Source organism: Elephantulus edwardii, unplaced genomic scaffold (genome assembly GCF_000299155.1).
Source record: "Elephantulus edwardii isolate Elephantulus edwardi_28Jun2011 unplaced genomic scaffold, EleEdw1.0 scaffold00148, whole genome shotgun sequence".
In the NCBI taxonomy this organism is placed as follows: Eukaryota; Metazoa; Chordata; class Mammalia; order Macroscelidea; family Macroscelididae; genus Elephantulus; species Elephantulus edwardii.
In genome coordinates this window covers 5,173,048-5,190,783 of record NW_006399898.1, presented here as the reverse complement: position 1 = coordinate 5,190,783, position 17,736 = coordinate 5,173,048, and the positions used below count along the sequence as shown (strand labels likewise).

The window sequence follows — 17,736 nt, the reverse complement described above, 5'->3', positions numbered from 1 at the left end:
GAGAGGGTTAAACCAGGATGCTCCTTGGAGGCAAGGATTCTGGGGCTTCACCTGACCTACTTTGGACATGTTGTAAGAAGGGACAGGTCCTTGGAGAGGGACATCATGCTTGAGAGGGTGGAGGGACAGCGCGGGAGGGGAAGGCCCTCTATGAGGTGGATTGCTTCAGTGACTGGGGTAATCGGGATGGGAGTGTCAGAGGCAGTGCGATTGGCAAAGGATAGAGCAGGGTTTAGGGCTGTTGTACACAGGGTCACTATGAGTTGCAAGCGACTCGACAGCATGTAACAACAAAAAAATAATGATGAAAGAGACCTTTGCAGGGGTAGACCTCTGAGAAGCTGGGGAGTCACATGAATGGTCACTCCAGCCAGGCTCGATGTTATGGGCCTCTAAGACCCAGTCACAGGGGCTCCAGTGGTGCAGTGTTTAAGCATTTGGTTGCTGACTGATTTAAAGCTATCAGGGGAAAGGTGAAGCTGTTTGTTCCAATAAGGACTTATTCCTGAACACTGTTGGGCAGTCCCAGCTGTATCTCACGGAGTCACTGAAGGTCAGAGTTGATTTGATGGCACCTGATGGCGAGGCCTGGTCCCCTCCCAGGGAGGGTGGTCTCCTGAGAGAAGATTAAAAGTGCACAGAGCTGCTGGGACTGTGGCCCACCACTTAGCAGCCGTCTAGCCCTTGGACAAGTGACTGAACAACATTGTACCTCAGTTTTCCTACCTGTGAAATGAAGATACAATGTTACACACAGGACCAGGCTAAAAGGTATGATCGGAAAACAGCAGTGGTCAGGCAGCTCAGCTTCTCACCCCCTGCCAAGATTCTCCGGAGGAAACTCAGTTCAAGACAGAGTTGGCCAGGCTGTCAGCAAAACCTGCTTCTGCCAGAGTGGACACAAAGCCCCGTGAGACAGCAGGAAAGGACAGTGCCAGACGAAACGTGCAGAGAGAGAAAAGAAAGTGAAGGGGAGCAGGGCCACCAGGAAACTACAGGAGAGGGAGGCATGTGCAGGAGACAGAAACTGAAGATGCAATACGCCCAGCCTCCGGGGAGCAGGGCCACCAGTCCCGCCTGCAGCCTGTCCCATGGCCGGCTGCATCGCTCCTGTGCTGTCCAAAGCCCTTCCCACCCGCTCCAGAGGATCACCGTGGCCACCGCTTTAGATGCACCTTTTTATAGTAGCTCTCGAGAAAGATTTTTAAGAAAGGGAGAAATCCCATCGTTTTCTCCATCACAGATGCTTTTAACATACAGTTGAAATCACTGGCTGCTTGTCTGTCTTTGGGCGCAGCCAGGAAATGGAAGGCCGCAGAGGTAAGCTCCAGGCTGCTCGAAGGCTGCGCAGCAGTGTGGACGCATCTGCAGCCCTGGGAGAGCCGGCAGTGTCTGGAGCCCCACGCAGCAGCCCTGCTCTGTCCTGGGGTCTCAGCTGACACCACAACAGTGGGTAGGTTGACTGTGTCAGGCGTCAACAGAGCATGCAAGTCTGAATATTCTATGACGTGAAGCCTGCAAATTGGCAGCTTGGCTCACGGACGTGTAGGTCCTGAACGTCCTAGATTCTGTTCCCAGGTTGGTTGGTTAGTAGAATTGATTCTGAAAGCGGCCGGCTGCCGCAGCAGGCTCCCGGGCAGAGCTACAAGCGTTCTTTGTAGAACATTTGATGATTGTGGCCCCGTTTCTTCATGACTTTGTTACGTGATACAGGGAGTGGAAATTTGAGCGCGTGTGTGTGTGTGTGTGTGTGTGTGAGAGAGAGAGAGAGAGAGAGAGAATGGAGCTCCAGGGGCTGCCCACCCCGAGGCACACGGTTCAAATCCACCAGATGCACCTCAGCCGAAAGAGAGGCAGTCCCCTCCCATGTCATTCACGGACCCCAAAAGCCCGCTGGAGCGTTGGCTCAGAGTCCATTCTCATGGGTACCCAAGTGTGTCGACATGAAACTGCGGGCAAGCGGGGCTCAGCACATTGTGTGATTGGAAACACCCCCACCCCAAACCCTCACTGGACTCCTGGTGGTGCAGAGAGATAGGTGTCAGGCGTCTTAATGAGGGGTCGGCGTCTCAAACCCGCCAGCTGCACCCAGGAGGGAGCAGAGGGTGTCCACTCCTGCTCAGCGGCCCAGCCTCAGGGCCCAGCACCTCTGTCAGCGGCCGGGAGCTGGCTGGGTGTGGACTGTGACCGCTAGGAGCAGGTGAGGGAATTGATGCTCGAGACCCTCGCAAGGAAAACTTGCCCCCAGTTTAAACCCGGAAAGTCATTGGGATGTAGAAAAGAATTCTAAGTGGGTGTTTCTTACCCTTTGCATTGCGTCTGTGATTTGTCTTCACGTTGACCCATGTCTCCAACAACATGCCCAAAGACAGCCCGTAAAATACCAGTTACTGGTGAGGAAGGCAGGCCAGCATTCGCTCGGTAGCTGTTGCTGCCGGTATTGGTGTTACTGTCTGCTGGGCAGTTTGCTCTGTGGGAGGAGATGGCTGTGACAGACGCAGTGTCTGTTCCCCGGAGGCCCCACCCTTCCTCAGCCGCACCCCACTTGGCCCAGACCCCCATCCACCAAATCCAAAGGCACTCGAGATCGAAAGTCAACATAATTTATTAAATAGGTTCGAGACTCTTCTCCGGAGTGTTAATAGCTCTTACGACAATAAATACCAATAAATAACACAGTTGCCACGTTCAGCCCTTACACAGGCCGGGGGCGGGGGGGCGGCAAGAACGTCATAAATAGCAGGATTATCACAATGGCAGGGTTCCATATATTATTTCACGTTAACTAATAATTTAAAATCCTCGGCCCTGCAGGACTGCCCCCATGGGCTCCAGGGTCCTGGAGGGGTGGGCAGCAGAGGGCTCCCACGTCACCTCTCTCTTTCAGGGCTCCCTGAGTTTCTCTCTGTCCCTGGAAAAGGGGCCGGCTCCTGACAGATGTAACTGGTCTCTTTGCCCGCAGGTTTGCTGACTAGTTCGAGGCACTTGGAAAACTGTCTGAAAATGGCCAGGAAGAAGCACTTGCGTTGCACAGAGTTCGTGGGCAGGGAGACTGTGACCCCCGGCTCCTGTGGGGAGTGGAGCTTCTCCAGCTGCTCTATGACCTCCAAGGTGAGATTCTTGTGCTCTGGCTCCTCCGAGTGGATCTTCTGGAAGTAGGACAGGATGGCCGAGCTGTTGATCCTGTCGGGGAGCTGGGGGCTGGAGGTGGTACAGGGCAGCCTGTACTTGCAGCATTCTGGCACCCCGGCCTCTTTCTTCAGCTGTGGGGTGAGGGAGGAGCAGGGGGTGTGTTTGGGGTGACTGGGAAAGCTGGCACATGGCTCGATGTATCGCCTGGTCATCTCCCCAGAGGTATATGACCCTGAGCCACTGACCAGCCTGTGTGCACCCTCAGGCTGGCTGCTGACCCCGCACCCCTCCTCCCTGCTGCCCTCTCCTCATCTGACTAAGGTGATGGAACCCACCAGAACCCACTGCCACACAGTCGATCCCAACAGGAGCAGGCTGTCTGGGATCCACTCGGGGATCAAACCACCGACCTTTCAGTCAGCAGCCCTACGTTAACCTCCTGTACCAGCAGGCCTCTTGAGAGCTCCAGAGCCTCCCGGATCCTGTCCTTGGAGCTGCATGGCCCCTGGGCTTCCTCCCTGCCCCTTGTCCCCGGCTCCTTCTGTGTCTCACAGCGACCCCCTTCCCCTATAGACTGGATGAGGGCTTTTAAAGTCCTGCATTAGCCAGGCAGTCTTTACAGCCCATAGGGGCTTTCACTGCCCCTGCACACAACCCTGCCAATCCAGGGTGTGTTTCAGGCCGGGAGACTCTGTTAATATTACCACGAACCGAGGAACTTGGGCACGGGCCATCTCCCAAGGTTGCCCCGTAAAGCAGAATGCAGCCCAGACCCTCCACCGTCCCATCGTTCTGAGTCTCGGAGCCTGTAAATCTTAACAGGAGCAAACCTTCTCCCTCAGAGGGGCTGGTGGGTCTGAACTGCAGACCTTTTGGTTAGCAACCCAACACTTAACCGACTGCACCACAGAGCTCCTCCCAAGGTGGTCCTTCCAGTCAATGAGAAATGACTGCGTCTCTGGCTCTCTTGGGTAACCTCTGTGCCTGCACCCCCATTCATGCAGGTCTTTGCCTGTCCTCTCCCACTGCTCTTTTCACAGCTCTCTCCTCACGTCAGGAAACACCAGGCGTCTTGTAGGAGTGAGTGAATCCTTAAAAAAACTGATTTGCCAAACCCTTGTCTAAGGCACTTACATAGCTCTCCAGAAGCATCCTGGATACAAACTGTAGTTCCACGATGATCTGTTGTGCGACATCTCTCTGTAGCCAGTGGATGGGTGACATGTAGGACATAGACAAGGTCGCTATACAGCAGGCCAGAAACAGCGTGAACCTGGAGGGTCCTGGAGGAAAGAGAGGATGGAGTGAGTCCCACGGGGAGCCCCCAGCCTGGCCAGGCCCACCTGGATGCAGGCCGTGGGGATGGTGGATACCGTGGGTGTGGGCGCCGCGGTACCTGTGTGCGAGGCCATGGCGAGTGACAGCTGGCGCCCCAGTGCTGATGTGCTCTCCGTGGGGACGGGTATATAAAGGCCCAGGGCTGGAAAGAAAGACTAACCAGTGTCCCGCCTGTGGCAAACCATTCTAAGCTTTTCTCCAGAAAACACTTTCAAAATTCTGCCGCCCAGGCTGGGGCGAGAGGAAGTGCTGAGGTTACCCCTAGATAGGGCCACGCCTGTGCAACAGGGCACACACATCTCTGCCGCTTCTTGGAAAGAGCACTCTGCTCTGTCAAGAAGAAATGCCCCGGCCAGGGTTGGCAGAAGCTACCACAGGGGAACAGATGAATTCCAGGAGCCCCGGGTCACAGCCCCGCAGGGAATTCCTGGGCAGGACCCCAGCGGGGGTGCAGGGGCAGACGTCAGTGTGGGGCTCAACCAACATTTTATCTTGGGAAATTTCTTAAAACACAAGGTTCAAGAATGGCCCCTGGACCCACTCTGAATGTGGTGAGTCCAAGGCGTCTCTTCATTGCCCTTGACCTTGAACGTCCGTAGACTCTCAACTGTGTCTTTGCAACCCCAGGACTTGGCCGCCATGCTCAGAGCTCTTGGTTGAAATCACTTCCTCATCTTTTCATTGCAGTTTGAGTGAGGGTTTGCAGAGCGACTGGGTTGTGTGTTCACACACTGTGTTCTGTGAGGTTCCTCACCCTCTGCTCGGTGGGTGCCAGGATGCAGACACTGTCTCGTGTTCAGGGTATGTTCTCAGGCGTGAAAAAGACCCCGATGGGATGGCTTGACACTGAGGCTGCAGTGTTGGGCATTAGCACAACAGAGGTGTGGACAGCGAGGTTGACTTGAGAACACCTCCCAAGAGCAGTGACTCCACAGCGCTCGGTCTGTGTCCTCCCTGGAGCTTCCATTCATCCTTCCAGCCCGGCCCTTCCTGACTTGCACCCTGTCTCTGGAGAGGTCCTGCAATTCACTTCCACCTGGTTGCTTGCTCTAGGGAGCGTTGATGAGTCAGTGATAAGTGGCAGGGCCAACCCAAAGGGCCATGGTTTGAATCCACCAGCTTCCCTGCAGGAGAACAATCAGCAGTTTACTGTCTCTGAAAACCTGCTGAGGGGCAGCTGTGAAGTCAGTGGGACAGCGACAGTGTCCTGTTCAAAGGAGCGGGCTCCCCTTGGTGTGACTGTTGTTACATGACAGGCCATTCAGGTGGCTGAGAGGTGAGCTCCGAGGGGGATGTTTGGCCCCAGGCTCACACACGGGCTCTTTTTGACTCCTCCCTCCGGCTGGCACTGTTCCAGGATCTCAGGAGAGGTGATATACGGATCAGATAAGGTGTCTCACAGTCCAAATGAGCAAGGGGCCAAGGAGGTATCAATCAGGTAATGAGAAGAACTCAGTACCTTCAAAAGGAAAGGAACCAGGTGATGTGATGGAAAGTGACAGGTGAGAGCCTTTAAGGTAGGTGATGGAAAACTCAGGTGACATTCAAGCTGAAACCTTGAAAGACGAGAGAGAGTTGGCCATGGGACGATCTGGAGAATGAGAGTTCTGAATAGAGGGGACACCAGTTCAGATACGCTCAGACAACATGAGCCTAGTGTCCAGGGGCCAGGAGGAAGGTCGTGGGCAGGAATGTAGACATCTGGGTAGGTTGCAGTCAAGTTGTTGTTGTTTGGTGCCGTCGAGTCGTAGATGACTCATAGCGACCCTATGAACCAACAGCCTGAACACTGTTCATACATAGAGTTTCCGGAGGCAAGCCATTTCAGAAGTGGGTGCCACTCCTGCCTCCAGTTGCGGTCAAGAGTTAGTTAAAAAAAAAAAAGAAAATGTAAAGATAACCCAAAGAACTGGGGCAGCTATGTGCAGGACTGATAAAAGCTAGTATCCAGGATATATAAAGAATTCTTACAACTCAATAATTGTTGTTAAGAGCCATCGAGTCGTAGACAACTCCTAGAGACCCTAAGAACAAAAGACCTGAACACTTGTGTAACTTTCATCGTTTCTCCAAGTTCATAGAGTTTCCGGAGGCAAAGCTATTTCAACTCAGTAATAAAAAGATAAATAACCCAATTTCAAAATGACAGGGGTTTGAATAGAGAGATTTCCTTCAAGGAATATACACACAGAGCCAGTACATACATTAAAAGATAGCCAGTGTCAGTAGTCATCAGAGAAATGCAAATCAAAACCACCGTGAGGTTCCACGGACACCCACCAGAAGCGTGGCATGGGCTGGGTTCTCCAGAGAAGCCTGATGCAGCTTCTAGATACTCAGAGAGATAGGCCTCAAGGAAATGGGTTACGTAGTTGATGGAACTGGTAAGCCCCAAGTCAGACGTCAGGATCGGGCTGCCTCCTGGCTAAGGTCAGCTCCACCTCAGAGACTCCACGACAGGGCTGGAACCTTGCCCGGTTCTGGTCTGTCCCCACCATGCTCACTCCCACTGTGGCCACCACTGAGCCAGCCCGCCTCCTGGAGGGGCTTCCTCCCTCACGCTGACCCCTGCACTCCAAGCGTGATGTTCTTTCCCAAGGATGGACTGATCCCTCCCAGTAGCATGCGCAGAGAGTGGGAGGTGAAATTTTACCACCCGGAACTCAAAGGAGCACCCTGGGTGTACTTCGAAGACAGGTCGCTTGTTCTGCTGGAAGCCCATTCAGTACTCTGCCAGTCCCGCAACTCACAGCCTTCACTTGTTCTCTTCATTGTCCAACAGCCTTGCGCATGTGAAGCAACTGACACCTTTGCCCTTTACCACTTTAAATCGGTCCTTGTCAGAAAATTTCACCAGGGCATTGCGTCTTTCCATGTCCTGACTATTTTTTCCCTGATTGTTGATTGTGGAGCCAAGCAAAATGAAATCATTGAGAATGTCAGTCTTTTCTCCATTTACCATGAGGTTGCTTGTTGCAGTTGTGACAGTTTTGGGCTGGGTTGTTTTTAATGTTTAGATGTAGTCTGTGAAGTCTTCAGTAGGTATTGCAAGCTGTGCTTACTTCACGCAGGCAGTTGTGTCAACTGCACAGTGCAGGTTGATAATGAGTGTGTCTGTCTCTCTCCTCTCCTCTCCTCTTTCTCATCTCTCCTCTCTCTCCCTCTTTCCCTCCCCCTCCCTTTCTTTCTCCCTCCCTCTCCCTTTTTCTCTCCCTCCCCTCTTTCCCTCTCCCTCCCTCCCTTTGAATTGATCCAGAACACCCATTGGGTTTCCAAGGCTGTACAACACAGGCAAGGAGACTGTTGGATGTTCCCCCTTGGAGCATCCGCTAAATCCTTATCAGCAAGTAAGTCCCCTGTGAGTGAATTATGTCGCCCTTGAGACCACATCACCAGAGCTCTCTCCAGATAGTTCAGCGTCTCGAGTTATTTGCAGAGTATACAGATTGCATAGGGATGATGACTAGATAAAACCCTGACATGCTCGCTTCCTGATTTTGAACCATGCGGTACCCCGTGGTTCACCCAGCTCCTTCTGGGTCTGAGGTTTCAAATGCACGCAGTTAAGTGTTCTGGCTTTCACATTCTTTCAGTGTTAGCCCTAATTTGTTAGGATCTACACTGTCAAATGCCTTTTCATAGTCATTAAAACACAAGTAAACATCTTTCTGGACTCTATACTTTCAGCCAAGATCCTTCCAACATCAGCAATGATACATCCCTTTTGCCACAGCCTCTTCTGAATTCAGATCTAATTTCTGTCAATTTCCTGTCTTTGTAATACTCTTCAAGATTTTACTTGAGCGTGACATTAATGATATTGTCTGATTTCTGAATTCCGTTGACTCACTTTTTAAAAGGTGGGAACTAATAGAGATCTCTTCTGTTTGGTGGGCCTGGTAGCTGTCTTCTGGATTTCTTGACATAGACTGGTGAGCACACCCAGGGCTGCATCTTCTGAAATCACCTCAGTTGTTAGTCCAACAATCCCTGAAGCCTGATCTTTTGACAAAGGCTTTAGTGTAGTTTGGACTTCTGTCCTCAGTAACCTTGATTCTTGACCATCTACTGCTTCCTGAATGGTTCAGTGTCCACCAGTTCTTTTTGGTACAGTAACTGTGTATTCTCTCCATCATGTTTTGATGTTTCCTGCGTCATCCAAAATATTACCCAGAAACACCTTCAGTATTGCAGCCTGAAGCTTAATTTCTCCCTTTCTGCTCGAGAAGTGCCAAGTGTACCCGTCGCTTTGCACGTTCCATTGAGATACTTTCTTGAGCTGTCCTTCGAGATCTTCTGTTCAGCTCTCTTGTTGTCATTTCTGCCTTTTACTTTGACTTCTCTACACTGAAGACCAAGTGTCAGAGTCTCCTCTGACATCCGTTTTGGCCTTTCCTTTCCAGCCGTGGGGTCGTGGTGGCGTAGTCGGTAGCATGCGGCCCCGCTACCCAGAAGGCTGTGTGGCTCTGGGGGTTTGACTCCACCAGTCGTTAGAGGGAGGAAGATAAAATGCCTCCTCACGTTAAGGTTTACAGCCTCCAAAACCCGCTGCGGCACCACGGAGAGGCAGAGTCAAGGCAAGACCGTGAGCCTCAGGATATTACAGGGATTTCATATTCACAGAGACTTTTACCCAGGTAACTTAATACTGGCCCCTGTCTTCATCCTAAGCATTTGGGTTAATAGAATTTGTGCTGTAAAATGTATTGTTGCCTGTTTTGGAGAATACTCCAGCATTTTTCCAAATGTGACCTGTGGAGTTACCATCAGCTCACTCACTCTCACTGTCATTGCTGACAAGTCGAAACTGGCCCGTAGCTGACCTGACAGTGGGGTTTTAGAGGCTGTAAATCTTACGGGAGGAGATTACCCATATTTCTTCCAAGGAGTAGTTGATGGATATGAACTGCCTGCCTTTGGGTTGCCAGAGCAACTCCTTACCCCGTAGACTACCAGAACACTATAGTTACAATGTTGTTGTTGTGTACCATCAAGTCAGAACTGACCCGTAGCTGACCCTCCAATGGGTTTTCAGAGGCTGTAAATGTCTCAGGAGGAGATTGCTCACCTTTCTCCTGTGGAGCAGCTGGGGGATTAGAACCGTGTTACCTTGCCTTGACAGCACAGTTCCTTACCCAAAGCCACCAGTACTTCCAGAGTCACCAGAGGGCCCAGGGAGTCCATTCCTAGGTGCCTACCAGAAGACGTGGAACTGTCCACACGGAAACTTGTATACAGGGGTTCATAGCCCAAAGGTGGGCATAGCCCCGGTGTCTATGAGCAGATGAATGGATAAACAAAACATGGTTGACCCAGGCAGTGGGACATTACTTAACCACAAAAAAGGTCAGTTCTGATTCCCAGGATTCTTGAAAACATGATTAGTGAACGAAGCCAGTTACAAAAGAAGACATATTGTAGTTACTGGCTTACATGAAATACTCAGCAAGTCAGATCCACAGAGACAGAAGGTAGATTAGTGGTGACCAAAGGCTGCTGGAGGGAGGGAGGTGATACTGGGGAGTGACTATTGATGAGTGTCTTCTTGTATTGGTGAAAATTATGTTTTTGTAAAGTTGCTCTACAGAAAAAGTTCTGTGAATATATTGGAAGACATAAAATTGTACACTTTAGATGGGTGAACTTAATTAAAACATTCATTTTATTTTTATTATTTGTGTGTGTGTGTGTGTGTACCGTCAAATCAGATTTGACTGGTACAGGAAGAGATGGTTCCTCCTTCTCCAGCAAAGCATCTGGTGGATTTGAACCGCACACCTCTGGGATTGCAGTGCAGCTTCTTGCCACTAGGCCACCAGAGCTCACAATGAAAATATTTTTAATTGTGGTTTAGGTTAAAGTTTACAGAACAAATTTTCCATCCAACAGTTCAAATAGATACTGATTTGTGACATTGAATTGCCACAATGTAACAGCATCCTTCCCACTTCTTCCCTGTGTTTCCTGTTTCCATTCCTCCTTTTGTAATTTTTGTAAGGTGGATTGACACAGTAGCTACATTTTCTTTTCAATTTTTTTAAATTGGTTTGCTTACAAAGCTTGTCAACATTGTGTCTCACACTATTCTTCATTCACATTGTTTCATTCAGTCATTCTCCTGCGTTGTTTTACAAAGTTAATACCCATTGGACCTTACCCATCATTACCTTGTCTTCTCATCCAGATCCTTCTCATTTCCTTCCTTCTCATCCCTCCACCCACAAAACTGCGCAACCCTGTGGTTTCCCCACTACCCATCCTCACCCCTCCTATCTGCACTCCTCCTCTCCTTGAGCTATACATGTTTTACTAGTTATCCTTCTATTTTTACAATAATGGTCTTATGCAGTATTTGTCCTTATGAGACTGAGTTTGTTCACTCAACACACTTGTCTCCACTACCTCCCAAGTTACGTAGTATTTTTCGAAGTTACTGCTCCTGAGTGCTGCATAGTATTCTATTGTGTGAAGCTATCGCAATTTCTCAGTCCATTTTATTTTGGTTGGACATTTGGGCTTTTTCCATGATCTTGAAATGGTGAATAACAGTACTATGAACAGTGTCTCAGTTGTAATTTTCTTCTGGTATATTCCTAGTCGTGGTATAGGTGGGTCATACGGAGTTTCTGTGTTCAACTCTTTGAGGAAATGACAAACTGCATTCCAGAGTGGTTGTACCATTTTACAATCCCACCAACAGTGTACAAGAGTTCCCACCTCTCCATGTCCTCTCCATTTCTTGCTTGCTGCCCTGCTAAACTTTGTCACTGCTGCTGGTGTGAGATGGTATCTCATTGTGGTTTTGATTTGCATCTTTGTTCTTGCCAGTGATCCTAAGCATTTCTTCATGTTGGCCATCTGAATGTCTTCCTCTGTGATAAGTCCTGTGTCTTTTGTCCATTTTGTAAGTGTGCCATCAGTCTTTTTCTTCTGGAGGCCCAAGAGTATTCTGTAAACTTTTGTTATGAGACCCTTGTCTGAAATGGTATTTCCAAATGTGTGTTCCCAGTCAGTAGGTTTTCTTTTTCACTCTGTTAGAAAATGTTTTTGATGAGCACAGAGATTTAGTCTTAGAAAGTTCTGTTCATCAATTTTATCCTCTCCAGAGTGTGCATTTCTGCCTGTATTTGGCAGTCTCTTTATACCATAGACCAGGCCATCTAAGCTTGATCCCAGTTTGTCTCTGATGAACTTTACGGTTGTGGGTTTTACTCCCAGGTCTCTGATCCCCCTTGAGTTGATGTTTGTGTGTGGTGTGGATCCCGGTTCAGCTCTCTGCAGCTTTGCCAGCACTGTTTGTTGAAGAGGTTGTCGTTTATCCATTTGACAGGTTTGATTCTATTCCTTTTTGCTTCCTCCAGTCCTTCTTGTTCTCCTGTGTCAAATGCTACCCCTTTGACCTTGTGTGTTTGGTTGTTTTAGGAGCTCACACCTCCCTCGGTTATTGACCACCTTAAAGGCCTGGTGCGTTAAAAACTCATGTCAAATAGGGTTCAGTGCCAGGCTCAAAGAGACTCTTAAGAGCATTGTCTTGGGGAATCCCAATAGTTAATACCAGGAACTCGGGTCTTTTTACACTTTTCTTTTTCCTTTTCATTTTCACTTTTTTTTTTTTTTGTTTTACTTTCTTTTTAACACTGGCCTTTTTTTGCAGTGATTTTTAGTTCCACATTTCCTGCTGCTGTTTGTTAGGGGTCTCTTTGGGATTCCTTTCCGAGTGGTGGGCAGTGGTAGCTACGGGCCATCCAATTCTCCATCTCGCTGGATTCAGGAGTGCTAACAGGGCGCATTTGATGGCATTTAAATTTGATCTCAGAAGACGTTGCCATTCTCGTTCGTATGACAAGAATCAGTTTATGTCATTAATTTAACAAATTATCGCTGAGAGCTGCTATGAGACGTGGGGGCCCGTGGGGCAGGCAGAGAGATGAGTAAGGCTGGGGCCTTCTGTGGGCGCTTTGAACTGTCAGCGACAATGGCTGATCCCAACTCGGGGTTCCTCTGACGCGCTTGTTTCAACTTGGGAACATTTCCCCTCCCAGATCCGTTCTTTGCTTGCGGCTGGGAGAAGTGAAAACAAGCTAATACAGGGGCACGCTCTGTCCCTGTGGGGAGTCGTACCCCCCATGGTGGTCAGGGCAAAGGCATCGGCACCCCACTTTCACAGGGCAGGGAGCACATTGACCCAGGGCACGGGGACTCCAGCTCAAGATGGGCCCAGTGCGCCTGCGCTCCCGGCGCGCGCATCCTCTGGTTGCCTAGCAACCGCCTGGGCGTGGTGCGCAAGGTGCATGGAGTCTCCGGGGACCGTGAGCGCTGCGGTGTGGAAACACCTGCGCCAGCTGAGCCTGCGGGAGTTCCCGTGCGGCCGGGGCAGCTGGGTGCGCGCGGGGCCGGACGGGTGGGGGGCCCCTCAGAATTTGGAGACAAGGACGTTGGCGGCTAGGCGCTTAGGGAGCAGTCTGACGAGGTGCAGGTCAGGGGCTTCGGGACCTGGGCCTTTGGAAGAGTGGGCACTGACGCAGGCTGGAAGGCGGAACCCTAACCCTGCGGGTCTGACCCTCAGCCAGGACACACCAAGTCACCAGGGGAAGAACCCCTGCAGCCTGGACGCCGGGCTCTTTGTGAGGTGAAACACCTTGCCCAGAGTGAGCTAGAAAGTGGGCCCAGACCACTCCATGGGACCCTGAGCGCAGTGGTCCGTGAGGCCAGTGGGCCTCCCCTTCTGAGGACTCGGGGTCTCGAGAAGTGATTCCCTTCCACTCACTGACTTGTCCTCCCTAAAGGACATGCCTCCAGGTATGATGAGGTCCATGCTGTGCCCACACCCCATTTACCAGGCTGTGGGGGAGACCCAAGGAAATGAGGCTCTGAGTAGTGGAAGTAGTAGCAACTTGATGGAGGAGATGGTGGTTTGCTGTTTAAGAAGGTCCTTCTCCCCTGAGTCCAGTTTGTTCTGGGAGGGGTGCCTCTCACCCACCTGGCCCTAGAGGGCTGGTGCTCAAAGAGCCTTAGAACTGGAGGTTCCCTGAGTGTTCCTGTATCTTCCTGAAAGTTCATGAAGGAGTTCTAGCAGCCAGTGCGGCATTGGAACCCTGGTGGTGCAGTGCATTAACTGTTAGGATTTTAACTGAAAAGTGGGTGGTCAGATTCAGCTACTCGAGGACATGGCTGTCTGAAGGATTGTAATGCTGTCCTTTTTTAAAAAATTTAATTTTTAAAAATTTCTATTCATTCACTGTTGCACGCTTTCCTCCCTGCTCACCGCTCCCCCAGTTCATTTTTCTCTTTGACAAGTAAAAAAAAAATTATTTTATTGTTATAAAATCCCACACACACAGTCCACTCCACTACGAAGGTTTCATTCTGGACTCCTGTCATGACAATAACACCTAATCAGATAGCGCCCTTTGACCTCGAGTGGCTGACTGCTCTGAGGTGTGTGTTCCTCCCAGAGTCGCCGGTCACCTTGTATAAGTGAAATTGTTTCCCAGGGGTGATAGGAGTTCCAGACTTGAAAAGTGACCACGCCTTTGGGCTCCACTGGCCCCTGAAAGACTTGCCCTTTTTTCCTGGTTTTTGTGTTGGTTCCCGTCTTTTTCTCACACTCTTCTCAGGAACCTTTTATTGTGATGCTGTCCAGAGCAGTCAGCAGTGGTCGCTGACCCTGCTAGGTCTTCTGGTCTCAGCATAGACACTGACGTTCACATGGTCAGTGCATCAGCCTGTCTGCTCCAGATAAGGAGACCAGTACTTGCACATTAGATGACCACCCCCCCAAAAAAAAACTATTTAAGGCCCCAGTGGCTACTCACCACCTTGGAGGCTGCATAGTGTGGTTGTGGCTCATGTCAACAAGGTCACACCATTCGGCCTTGGTGGCCTCTGTGACTGTGGTCCTGAGCTCCCAGGCCCAGAACCTCACTCCCTCAAGGTCTTAACTGAGACAGCTTTACAGTATTTCTCCCTTGAAGCCTCTGACCTTTCAGTTAGAAGTTGGCCAAGTTCATCACACCCATTTCACCACCCTCGGGCTCCCACGTGTTTTTAACTAAAAGCAAAAGCACTGGTCAGTGCCAACACACTACGACCCTCATTGGGGACCTGTAGGAGAGAACACTGCCCATCCTTGTCCCAAGCCATCAGAGGATTTGAACTGCCAACCCTTCAGGCACAGCTCAGCAGTTAGCACTTAACGCCAGGACTCCTTCATATTATTAATATTCATATATATATATATTTATATATATATATTTATATATATATATTTATATATATATTTTTTATATATACTAGGTTATTTTAGGTGATGTTTAATCTTTTACTTGCAAGTTCAAGGCTAATTTCCTAGTGCTTCCGCACTGAGTGCCCCATGTCAAGGGGCAGAACCACAGCCCTGGCCCCTTTCTAGAAGCCAGAACCAGAACCTACGGGCTTGAGTAGGCAGGGCTGAGCTCTCTGAAAGCTCGGGGGTGGGGGATCCTCTGTCCACGCCCTTCTAGGACCCTTTGTATTGCCTGCAGTCCCTGTGGTCCCCCATCTCCGCCTCCACTGCCGTGTGGCCTCCCCCCCGCACCTCTCCCCTCAGGACAGCAGCCATGGTGGGTGAGATCCCAGCCATGAGGCCTGATCTCGTCTCCGTCACACCAGAAAGGGCCCTGTCTCCAAATAAGACCGCGTGCACCGGCGGCATGGGGTTGGGCTTCAGCAAAAAATGATGCGGCCCAAACCCCGGTCCACAACCACCCCCCAGTGCTAAATGGATTCTAACTCAGCACAAGCCTCTGGGTCGGAGTGCAGCACCCCATGGTTTTCAAGGTGCTCTGTTAAGGAGGCAGACCACCCCATTTTTCTCCTACACAGTGACTCGTGGGTTTGATACAGCAGCCAAGCCCCGTAGCCACCTGCAAACCCAACACAGTTGAGCCTAACTCAGAGTGACGCTCACAGGGCCTGCAAGGCCACGGCTCTTAGGGGAAAGGGAGGGCGCCTGGCGGACTTTGCCCGCTGACCCTTCAGTTAACTGCCCAGGGCTTGCCCCTGGGCTCCCTTAAACTCCCTTGGTATCTGTGCTTGAGTCTGACAGGGACGTTGTCCACCCCCAACCCCAGAACAGGTCTCGCTTCCTGCCTCAAACGCAGAGAAGCTGGCGGGAGCTGGTCCCCAGGGAGGAGGAGCCGGGGAGCACCGAGGAGGAGCCGGTGGATGCCTTGCTGGACCTGGTCCGCAGCCCGCATTCCCCCTGGGCTCTGCTGCAGGACTCCAGCAAGGAGGACGCCTTCCTGAGGGAGCTGGCCATCCGGGACCCGCTCAAGATCACCGACGCCTTCTTCTACTCCTACTTTCGGTGCCTGCGTGTGGTGGACAAGGAGGTGACCCTGAGGGCGGCCAGCTTGGGGCGGGGGGGGGGGGTTTCTGCTGGCGAGGGGCATCTGAGAGAAGGTCCACAGGGCACATTCCTGGCCCTGTCAGCAGTTAACACACATCGGCAGTAGTTACAGACCTGTCAGGGTGACAGCTCCCTTCCCCCCCGCCCCCACCCCGTCACCTGGCTTCCCTTGGGTCTTGAGTAACCCAGCAGGGGTGGTGCCCCCGGGAAGAGGTCCCTGGTCTTCAGAGAGCACAGGAAACGAGGGCTCATGGCCATTCTGTGCTTCTGGCCTGAAGCCTTCAGTGTCCACCACACTGAAGCCCCGGGGCCCCCCACCTCAGTGTTGCCAGGTGGGCTGAGGGCTTATGGGCTTGGCAGGACAGCAGAGAAGACAAGCTTCTGGGCTGTGGGATGCATGGGGCAGCGGCCTGACCCCCACAATGTGCCCATCAGGCAGGCCGGGTCACTGGGAGCAGAAGGGTTTCTGGGAGGTGGAGAACTTTCAGGAGAGGCCCACGGCATCGAGGTGCTGGGGTGCTGTGAGCAGGGACAGGGGGCTGGGGGTCACTCTCTGAAGAGGGTGTCCTCACCCAGCCAGCGGATGCCGTCTCTGTAGGACACAGAACTGCCTGCGGGGTTTCCGTGGTAGTTGAGGACAGCCTCGCCTTTCCTGGCAGTTTTGCAACCGCAGACCCTTCCCTTAGCAGCCTGAGCGCTGCACCACCAAGGCTCTTGGCCAACCAATGACGTAAAACTAAACTCCCCGCCTTAAAGCGTGCTCCCACTCTCTGCACCCTGTGGGTCCGAGGACGAGCCCTCAGGGAGCCCCCCCCCGTCCCCCTGGAGTGGGTAGTGGCTTTGAACCTCTGATCTGCCAGTTAGCAGCCAAGCCCCTAGGTCTCCGTGGTGAGCAGGGGCCTGACGGAGTCCTGCTGCCCTGTGCCGTCCCCACGGGAGCCCCTTTGTCTGCTTTCCAGGTGAGCCTAGTGGACAGAGGTCTCCTCAAGTTCCTGAACCTGGAGGAGCTGGTGCTGAGTGCCAACCGGATCAAGGTGGTCGATGCCGCCAACCTGCCCCCGACACTCAAGGTGAGACGCAGGCCGTCAGCCAGGGCTGCCCAGGGGGTGGAGGCCGCGGCCTGGCTCCCTCTCAGCGGTCACTGCGGTCCCCCAGGTCCTGGAGCTCTATGGCAATGAGGTCAGCAGCATGCAGTGTCTGTGCGACCACCCTCCTCCGGGCCTCCAGCATCTGGGCTTGGGCCACAACAAGCTGCAGGGTCCCTTGGAGAGTCTCTATGTGACCGCCGACCACTGGTGAGAGGGACGGGAGGGTGCGGCTGTGGCCGGTGCCACCAGCAGCGATGCCGTGCGTGGCTGTCCTTCTGTCCTCACACACGGCCTCTGCTGTTCCACCCATTGCTGTGGCCACAGTGCCAGCCCATCTCGCTGGGAGTCTCCCTCCTTCCGTCCGCCCTCTGTGGTCCCCGGTGCCGGCCTGTCTCGCTGGGGGTCTCCTCCCACCCTCCCTCCACTTTACCAAGCTTGACGTCCTTCTCCAGAGACTGCTCCCTTCTGATGACCTGGCCAAAGTGTGTGGTATGTCTCACATCCTCCCTTCTAAGGAGCGTCCGGCTGTGCTCCTCCAGGACAATCGTTTGCCCTTCTGGCCGGCCAGATTATGCATTAGACGTTGGCAGCGTGCACTTGCTTCTGTGAACTTTCAGTTTGCAGAGCACATTGGTTCTCCCCAATAATCCCGACACGTTTGGTGTCCTCGGCCAGGAGCAGCCTGCATTGCGCCCCCACCTCTCCCCTTCCTGCCAGGACCTGCCTTACCACCAGCCCCTCCACCTTCTGTGCCTTGAGGGGTTCGCACATTCTGGGGACCTGCCTCAC

General features: G+C 52.1%; 2 protein-coding genes across 2 annotated transcripts in view; one reads left to right on the top strand and one right to left on the bottom strand.

Annotated features, from left to right (window-relative positions):
- Positions 1-4,544, bottom strand: part of LOC102869092 — a 27,791-nt gene extending 23,247 nt beyond the window's left edge. Inside the window, exons 1-3 of the mRNA XM_006894708.1 lie at positions 4,476-4,544; positions 4,267-4,332; positions 2,973-3,263 (exon numbers count right to left, since the gene is read on the bottom strand). Of these exons, the coding sequence (XP_006894770.1) occupies positions 2,973-3,263; positions 4,267-4,332; positions 4,476-4,544 (426 nt within the window). The remainder of the gene's footprint in view (positions 1-2,972; positions 3,264-4,266; positions 4,333-4,475) is intronic.
- An 8,217-nt stretch (positions 4,545-12,761) lies between these two features.
- Positions 12,762-17,736, top strand: part of LRRC43 (leucine rich repeat containing 43) — a 13,688-nt gene continuing 8,713 nt past the window's right edge. Inside the window, exons 1-4 of the mRNA XM_006894707.1 lie at positions 12,762-12,851; positions 15,582-15,842; positions 16,819-16,929; positions 17,015-17,154. Of these exons, the coding sequence (XP_006894769.1) occupies positions 12,762-12,851; positions 15,582-15,842; positions 16,819-16,929; positions 17,015-17,154 (602 nt within the window). The remainder of the gene's footprint in view (positions 12,852-15,581; positions 15,843-16,818; positions 16,930-17,014; positions 17,155-17,736) is intronic.